Source organism: Ambystoma mexicanum, chromosome 1q (genome assembly GCF_040938575.1).
Source record: "Ambystoma mexicanum isolate Mex_15411 chromosome 1q, UKY_AmexF1_1, whole genome shotgun sequence".
Lineage (NCBI taxonomy): Eukaryota > Metazoa > Chordata > Amphibia > Caudata > Ambystomatidae > Ambystoma > Ambystoma mexicanum.
The window spans coordinates 1,390,749,430-1,390,759,076 of record NC_090922.1 but is presented as its reverse complement, the minus strand read 5'-3'; the positions used below and the strand labels follow the sequence as shown (position 1 = coordinate 1,390,759,076).

The 9,647-nt window shown below is 45.0% G+C and overlaps 1 protein-coding gene across 1 annotated transcript in view; it reads left to right on the top strand.

Moving 5' to 3' along the window:
• The first annotated feature begins 638 nt into the window (after positions 1–638).
• The window catches only part of LOC138548002 (cytochrome P450 4B1-like), a 166,739-nt gene continuing 157,730 nt past the window's right edge, over positions 639–9,647 (top strand). Inside the window, exons 1-2 of the mRNA XM_069642249.1 lie at positions 639–897; positions 4,779–4,923. Of these exons, the coding sequence (XP_069498350.1) occupies positions 694–897; positions 4,779–4,923 (349 nt within the window). The 5' untranslated portion in view covers positions 639–693. The remainder of the gene's footprint in view (positions 898–4,778; positions 4,924–9,647) is intronic.

Here is a 9,647-nt window from a genome sequence, read left to right as displayed (position 1 = left end):
CCTAGTGTACCACTCTCTGACCCCACCCATGCTACCCCATGCCTCTCTGTCCCAATCACCCTACCTCTGCCATCTCTATCTCCAAACTCAACTCACCTCTCTCTACCCACCTCGTGTCACCCCTCTGTGCCACCATACCTTACACGTCTGTACCCGCACCCGCCCCACCTCTTCCCTCCCTGCCACCACTAACCTGCCCTACCTTGGCCCTCCGTGCCACCACCCACCCCTCCTACATTACACCTACATGCCCGCTCCCACACTAACAACCTCACCCTCTCTACAACCACAACCTCACTGCTCTCTAACCCCAACTGCCATACCTACCTCACTCCACAATAACCCCCATAGCCCACCCATCCTTGCTCACCCCTCTCTGCCCACACCATACCTCTAACACCAGCCCTCCTTACTTCAACCCTGCCTAGCCACGCCCCCAACATCGTCTACGTGTTTACCCTTAGCATTATTCTTGGAATGTAACGCTATCCTGGCGGACGTTGGACTTTCGTAGATCTTGTGAGAACGGCTGACATACACAAATGGAGCATTAGTTTTGAGGGCACCTGGTTAATGATTGCAGGGGGTGTCTCCACTTGTGCAAGGTTCACTAGGCTGTGGGTGAGATTTCAGCGCACATTGCAGAGAGAGGGTGAGGCGTTACCGGGCCTGCCACCACACAGCGCTAGGAACATGGCGGACGTGCTGAAGAAGGTGCTGGCGGCCTCCGGCTTCACTGCGGACATCTACTGGCTTCTACAAGCGACCCTTTCCATCTGCCTGGTGGGTCTTTTGATGAAGGCCGTGTCGCTTTACCTGCGGAGACAGAGGCTCGTCAAAGCGCTGAGGAGTTTCCCGGGTCCTCGGGTCCATTGGCTGTATGGAAATACTCACAAGGTATGTGGGGCAGGGTGGGGACCTGGCTGCAAATAACTTCAGCTGTTTCCCCAACACACAGCACACTTGCCACGAAAAAGGGGGGCTTTCTGAAAGACATAGTGTAGCAACACTTGCTGAGCTCACGTTTTCAAATGCAGTCTGAAATACTTGACAGAAAGGTTCATCATCAGATGCTAAAATGTAAACTGACGCACTTCTAAATATCATGTTCTATTCAGAGACTAAGAAAGCGCTCGGTTTGCATGTTTCAGCTTCAGGCGTGCGGCTGGAGCAGCATAACTCTTCTTTAGTTCTGCCCCATGAGCGGCTCTAACATCTGATAGGCTGTGAGCTGTAAAAATGAAGTGAAAGCAGAGTTTAGCCAAAGTCAAGAGAACACCTTGCGCTCCATTACGAGTTTGGTGGTATGCGGAAAAAGTATCAGTAATGGAATTGCTGCCATTTTTACTGCACCGGGCTAGGGATATTTCTCCACTTTACCACCAAATCATAGCTGAATTACCATTGATGGTTTTACCACTGGCAGCACTTCATCTACACCCTAATGGTTTGTTCTGTGGGACGCCACAATCGGGCCTGAAATCCCCTTCGAATCTGTAAACCCACCAAACTCGGAATGACACCCATTGAATTTTGCCAATTAAGCGTGTTCATACTTTGTTAACGTTTATACACGTCTGTAAATGTTTCGAGATCTGTGGAGGAATTTGGAGATCTTTGCATATGTATAAATTCCTGCAGGACAGTCTACTCAGCAGTCAATAAAATGAGTACCAGTATCGACATAGTAACAATGCAGCGAAGTAGGAAAACTGCAGTACCAAAAATGGTTACACACATCACCAATATTTACTATTGACCTGAGCATGAGAAGGAGGGTATGGCAGAAAAAAACTGCGTGCAGCGGATAGGGTTGGATGGGAAGGGGTACCAGAGAGGTGATGGAAGAGATCAACCCTGATTTGGTTTCAAAATGGAAGCTGAAAGAGCTTTTGGATCTATAGAAATGGCTACAGAGAGGAAGGGATGCCCTGCTCTGACGTTTGAGGAAAGCATTTACTGCTAATGTGTCTTAAATGCAGCCTGTGTGTTGCAGAGACTTGGCAGTTACTGCAGATGTCAAGGGGTCACTTGTATCCACTGAACCTGCTCACTCCCACCGGAGAGTAGGCGCTGCCAATCAGGCTACTGATGCAGCGGGGCACAAGCATACACTATGCTTTGGCATGGAGATTATGAGCAGCTAATCTGTTTAGCAGTTTTTTATCATTTTATTAATTAATAAACATCTAAATAAGCCAGGGATTTTACACCCTTGATGAGATTTCCTCAGACACCCCCAGCCGGAAAGGTTGAGAACCACCCTTCTAAGAGTCAGGCTCACCATCAAGACGAGAAAATAACCAGTTGCCTTCTGCACTCGCATGTTGAGATCTAGAATTATGCTGCATGTCCATTTTAACTCGCTGTAGAGAGATGGCATAAGGCTCAAGCGCTGGATTCTCCTCAAGCATGGCCCAGCTTTTCTCGAATCCCATCATCGGCCTAGGAAGGTAGGTAGCAGGCTGATCAGTGACATCTAAGCTCAGTTTACTCCAATTATAGGTTTGCATATGCCTGTCTAGTTCTTATTCCCATGCCCATTGTTTGGGAGTTCTAGAACGGTTGCCCGGTTTAAGCCAGATTTCTGTAACTGGAAAGTGGTTTGGCAGGCAGAGGCCTTTTTTTCTATGGTGTCTGCATAGAGGGTTTTCTGTCAGCTATGACGTCCTGGGTGGATCCCACTTGAAAGCAGTTACATTTCTTATTGCAAGACCACCCAACCACAGGTAGTGGATTTAAAGGGGTCTGGTGTGCTGTTCCTGTCCTATCAGCGCCTAGGCAAGACTGGATTGAGCACACAGTTTCCATTTATTTTTCAATCCACTCATGAACTGGAAAACAAATTAAGACAAGCTGTCAGATGTCCCAGTTGCATCTAAGTGAGCAGCAGGTCTGTCAAGAGCAAAGTCTGACAGGAAACTCCTGAGGCCTGGATGAACAACTGACTTCTAGCTATGCCCTGCCCCAGAATTCTAAGGCTCTTTTCCTAGGAATTGATCATGGCTTTCGGAGTGGTTCGGTACCTCTTCCCTGCAACTGCTCCAGTGCCTCAACAGACTTGGCAGAGTGGGGCAGTCCTTTCATTCCGCAAAAGTCAACCTGGCCTGACTTCAGCTGAAGACAACTCTTCCAGTTCTGGCAGGCCCTCCAGGTCTGAAACCTCTGAGTTCACCAAAATCGGTTTCTTCTCTTTGAGTGTAGGCAAACCTGAGATCACTGAATATAGTACTAACTCCATAGTCCCCTCAGTGGCAGCTGAACCCTCTCTCGCAAGAATAGGACACTCAGGGAACTTCAGGCCTGGACTGGGAGTTACCAGTCAGACCATCATCTCACACTCTCCAGCCAAGCAAACCTCAGGGCCTCGGCTCTCAGAGCTCGCTCTTTATTTCCTGCCTCAACTATGTCTGGGCCAGGGAGGTCATTACTCAACAAAGACCCTTCTGGAATGGAGTTCTTGACAGCAAAACAGTGCAGTGAGATGTTACCTCTCCAACTATGCTCTACCATTACCAATGTTAAGTATGTCAGGCCATCGCAACCTCTTACCAGTTGGTTAGATTCTGGCATATGCTGCCCCTTCTTCACCCATTGTTACCTGACGGCAGTAATATGCAAATTGGGACATTTTTCCATTTATGGACACCCAGTGCCGAATTATCTGAGCATTGATGGGAACTGAGGCCCCCTCAAAGGACCTGGTGCCGTCCCCACTCAGAATGATTGAACCTTCGGCTAGACCATGGCTTAGTTGGGTGTCATCTGATAATCAAATGTTAAATGTGTGTCTTCAGAGGCTGTAATGTACTATTCATGACAGCCTTTTTAAACCACCATGCAGCTTGTTTGTTTGGGCCTCTGATACTTCCCCTTCCGTTTCACCTCAACTTTTTACATTTCTCAAAGTTAATTTGATGCGCAAGTTTAGTACACAGGGGCGAATGGAGGGGTCAACTACAGCTTGTTTCCAATTCGAGGGAAAATAGAATACAAGAAAGGGATACAATTAGATGGTAACACAACATGGTAATTACATCCTGTTTCAAATGCAAGTGGGAGTGGAAGAAGGGGAAAAAGTAAAATTCACATTTTGTCACAAAAGCAGACAGCACATTCCTAGATAGGTACTAGATATAGCAATCATGGAGTCAGGCAGGGAATAGTATGGATACCCCAAGGAAGTACTTATGAGGCTGGTTAAAGAAATACTTAGCTTTAGTAATTGCCAAGAAATAGGCTTTAATGGAAGGCAGAGCACAGGTTTGTCCCACAGAGGACACTTCATAACATAAGGGAAGTACTACCTGCAGGTATTAGACAGGGGGTTTTGGTAAGGCGACCCTAAACCCAAATAATTAATGAAATATTAGGGTTTGAATTTTCTACAGAATCTCAACAGGAGACTTATGATTTGATGTGTTCAGGAGTTTGTTTAATTGTTTAGATATGTAGATCGCCAATGTCCGTCCTCCTCTAAACTTTCAGTGAAGAGTCGGTGCATGAACACAGATCTGTGATGCCTGCCGGAAATATCTTTCAAGATATTCGGGGTACAGTAGGCAAAGAGAGGTCTCCGTAGACAACACTGTGTGCTTCGAGTAACTTGCAACTGAATTGTGACCCACGTTAGAGATTTCAGGGACGACAACATTAAGTACTTAAAGAAAAATCTCCATGGTGGCAGACATTGATTACTAATCCATGGGACACCTTTTTGAAAGCTGTCTTTGATCTACTGAGTTTTTTGTTGTTTTAAAATGTCTTTATTATTTTAGTTTCAGAGAGATGGAGGAGATTTGGAGATAGTTGTCTCTTGGGCAAAGAAGTATCCAAACATCTTTCCTGTTTGGTTTGGAAATTTCACTCCTGTGCTATTCATTAGTCACCCGGATTATGCCAAGGCTATATTTGGTAGAGGTGGTATGTATCTTAATGTTATCTAAATTTGTGTATACTTGTATATTTGTTAACATTTTTAAATAGTGCACATATAATACCTTTGGAGTATTTGGAGAAGCAAGAACATTGTTCCTAGGTGGAGATGTAGAATACTGGGTAGGTTAGAGACCTTGGGACCCCGAGACATGGGTTCCAATTCTGCCTTTCTCCCTTGCTCAAAAACGTGTCTGATCATGTGCAAATCACTGTGCCTTCCTGAATCTTAAATTGGAAAGATGTTCCCTGAAACAGGGCAATATGATTCCCTCTCCAATGATAGGATTAAGATTTCTCCTACAGTGGATTATGAGGTGTACAAAAATCACAGCAAAGCAATCAAACAGATACAAACATTGGAAATTACATATTCAATGCGTTATTCAATTGAAAGGAAACAAAAGGAAACAGGCAAAACAAAATATCTTTTTACACATTGTTTTTGGCCAAGCAATTATTCTACTATTACATTTTTTGTCTTTCTTTTTCTTTTCTTACACTTGAATAGCAAAGGGAAAAGGTGCCATTACACATGTTGTATCTGATTGATTGGGCTTTTGCTTTGTAAAATACAATATGCTCCCCTTACTATCAAATCCTGATATTTGTAAATCAGAATCAGCTGGATCCCACACTGTTCTGTTCTATGCACAGCATGGAATATTTGAGATTCTCCTACTACTGCACAAATGTAGCCCTGTATGCACTCTTCTGCTCCTTGAAGCTCAATGTATTCGATATTATACAGATCGACTAACATTTTTGACAATGTACTTTTACTACCGTGTCAAACTGTCTCACTGGCACAAAGGTCTCACTTTCCGCCACACATCCTTAGGAAAATAGTGCCCTCCATTGATATGGATTGCAAAACTGAAGTTACCAGAGCATCTTTCCGCTCATGGCGCAACTACTGTAATATTTTATATCTGGGTGTGGGAGATGGAGAGCCAGACACAGACTTTTGATGCAGAAATCAATCAGTATTTATTTGAACCACAAGAACTCAAATGAATAACCAGCTTGTCTTCAGCAAATAAATGAACCAAAAGTCTCTAAAGGACCCTCCTAGCAGGTTTCCTTGGATAGGGGATTCGGAGGGACTTACTCTCACCTCTTCTTGCTATCAGTCTAATAGGCTCATGTTACACTCACCTGGTATTGACAGGGACGCCACCCAGCTGGGTTACTCGCTGGTATGCTTCTCAGCTTTGCCCTGAAGTGGTCTGCAGGGAAGGTTCTGCCTTGTGGTAGAATTAGGCGTGCTCTCCATCCTGCCTTCTTTGCAGGGGTGCGTTGTCTTTCATGGGCGAGTGCGGTCCAGTTACTTCACTGACGCCAGCCCGTTTTATATTGTACAGGTAGGTCTTATTGATGTTCTTTTGTTGCTATCCTGCATGCCTTTCTTTGTTTAAAATGTCTCTTTTTTCTCCCTTAGGTATGCGGAGCTTCAGCGCGGCGAACTGGAATGGTTGAGCCCCACTGGTAAATGATGGCGCATTAAGAGCGCTATGATGAGTTAAGTAAGCGCTATGCGCAGCTCTGCGAAGTCTTGCCTTTGCTAACCTGTGTTTTCCTTCCTTGTAGGTCGCAGTGTTCTTCAGAGCGAGTGGAATTTCCGGAGTGGTGCCAGCCGAGAGGCGACCAGCCAGGTAAGCCTTTTGAGCAGTTTGTAATTTGTAAATGTCTCTTGCCTCTATCTTCCTCTTTCAGGTCGTTCTGTCCGGGAGGCGTGCAGATTCGAGGAAGCTATTCTCAGTAGCTGCGAGTGTTTAAAGATGAAGACTGCAGGTAAGCTGCTGCTGCTAATGATGCTCCTTTTGTCTCCTTGCAGGTTCTGCTTCTCAGAGGTTCGAGGGAATAGCTGGACATGGTGAGCGTCACGTTGCAAGCTGCAAAGTAACACAAAGCATGTTCTGCAGTCAGGGTGTGGTTTATATAGCCCAGGTAAAGTAGTACCAGGGAAAGTAGTTCCAGGCCTGCCACACCCAAAACACTAGACCGCATAGCTTGGTTCTTAGTAACCAAGCTATGTGGATGCCTCCATGTTGGCTGACAATACAATAAAGTAGTTCCCAAGCACATTGTTGTTCATGGTGTATGAGCCTGGCGCCATAGGCGCCAGGATTGGCCCCATGAGGGCTTTTGAAAAGGATGCCAGGCTCTAGAGGCCCGAGTCCTGACTCCACCTGGCCAATGGGTTTGCCAGAGGGGGTTTTGGGCGAGGGTCATGACAGCACTCCCCCCTAAGGCCCCTGCCATGGTGTCCCTTCTGTCTGGCCCAGGTTTGGTTGGGAAGTTCTGATGGAATTTCCTGATTAGACGTGGTCCGTGGATATTCTCACTTGGCTCCCAGGATCTATCTTGTGGTCCAAATCCTTTCCAATCGACGAGATAATATAGCTTGGTCCAAGAGTATTTAGAGTCCAAGATATCTTTGACTTCGAATTCTGGTTCTCCGTCAACAAGTATGGGCTTAGGTGGTATCCCAATCCGTGTGCCGGGTTGTATTGGTTTCAGGAGGGACACATGGAATACCGGGTGGATGTGTAGATTAGGTGGTAAATCCAGTTTCACGGCTGCTGGGTTGATAATTGCCTTAATGCTATAGGGTCCTAAGAATCTGGGATCAAAGGTCCGGGTTCCCTTGATGGGTACTAATTTAACGGCTAACCAAACTTTGTCTCCTACTTGATAATCAGGGGCCTTTTTCCGGTGTTGGTCGGCGAATCTCTTTTGTTTTTATTTGGCATGAATAAGGTGTTCCTTTGCCCTTTTGAAAGCCTGAGTAATGGTTGTGTGTAAAGTCTTTGCCGCTGGCATTTCCAAGCTGGCTGGAAGGTCTAGTTCAGAGGTACGTGGATGTCTGCCATGAAGGGTATAGAAGGGCGTTTGTCCCGTGCTTGAATGCAAAGAATTGTTATATGCATATTCAGCTATCCATAGTAGGTCTTTCCAATTCCTTTGTTCGTGGTGCAGCATGCACCGTAAATATTGCTCGAGTGTCTGATTGGTTCTCTCGGTTTGGCCCTCCGTTTGGGGATGGTGACTGGTAGATAACCGAACGTCGATCTGCGCCATTACACAGCATTTTTTCCAGAAGTTTCAAACAAACTGGCTGCCTCGATCAGAGACCAGAACCGAAGGGAAGCCATGTAGCTTAACCACACCCTCCAGGAACACTTTTGCTAAAGTGGCTGCCTCTGGGAGGCCTTTAAGAGGAATAAAATGGGCCATCTTCAAGAATAAGTCCACAACTACAAGGATGCTGTTGAACCCTTGGCTTGGGGGTAGATCAGTGATGAAGTCAAGGGAAAGAGTGTGCTATGGAACTGGAGGAGACCAGATGGTTTTTGTTTCCGTGATTTATTTTGTGCACAGCCACCGCAGGACTGAATATACTGAATGATGTCCTTACGCCAGGTAGGCCACCAAAAGTTCTCTTTCACCTTAGCTAGGGTTTTGGCGATCCCAGGATGCCCTTCGATCAGTGAATCGTGATAGTTTGAAATAATATGCTGTTGTAATTCCTTCTTGGGTACATATAGGTGATCCCTAGAAAAGGGTAGGTGGTCTTTGATGGTATATTGTTCTCCTTTAGTTTGCCATGTGAGGTAGGCATCAGGATTCATTGGCCGTTGGATTTGTTTTCGTAGTTCTGCTTGTGTTAAGGCTGTCGTAATACCCAAGAGTTTGTCTTCAGGTATAACAGGTACTGGGTCTGGAGTTGTGTGTACTATTTCATCTATGCCCATGCGAGATAAGGCATCCGCCTTTCCGTTTCTGACTCCAGGTCGAAATGTGATTGCATAATCATATTCGGCGAAGAAAAGGGGCCACCGTAATTGGCGCGAGGACTGTGTAAGAGGGTTCAATTCAACACTACAGCTAAGTCAATGCCTAGCCTGGGATACTGAATGGAAACCCTTATTGATATATCTTTATGTCCAGTTCATGAGTTCTGGATGACTACCCCTATATAACACCCCTCTCTTAGAATCCCCCTGACCCCACTGAGCCAAGAAGTAGTTCTGTTTTGCAAGTTTAAAAGGTTTATTTGAGAAATAAAACAAAATATACATACCACGATTTTATAATAAATTAATAATCGATATCGCCCTTATAAATATAATGTTAATCAACAATGGGTAATCTGACACTAGCACACTTCTTTATAATCAATGAGGAGTTAGTATAGGATGGATAAAGTAGCAAAAATACTTTTATGATTTCAAGGGAAAAGCAATGAGGAATAAAATGCAGTACAGAAATACTTGATATGATTTTAGCAAAAGATAAGATAATCACTTTTTCTCTGGCAATTCACCCTCCTCCCCTATGCAATGTAAGAAATGGAAGGAGACGGAAGTAACACACACAGTTCTCAGGAATGCAATCAAATACAATACGAAATTCAATTCCCACCCCAGCAAGCTTAGAGAAAACCGGTATGAGTTTGAAACACAGGCCCAAAAGGCTTTTTAAATGTGATGGCAATGGATGGGAAAATGTGCCAACTGATTTTAATTCCCTCTAGAGATTCAGGGTGAGTGGGAGATGCGTGTTGGTATTAGTTCAGGCTCACTTTAGCAATGCTCTATGAGTTATTACCAAGTTGCAAACGGATTTTAACAAAAGAAAGAATGGAGCTGCTATTTTGACAAGTGGAGAAATTGAGCCAAAATCGCAAATCGCGGTAAATTTCGCGA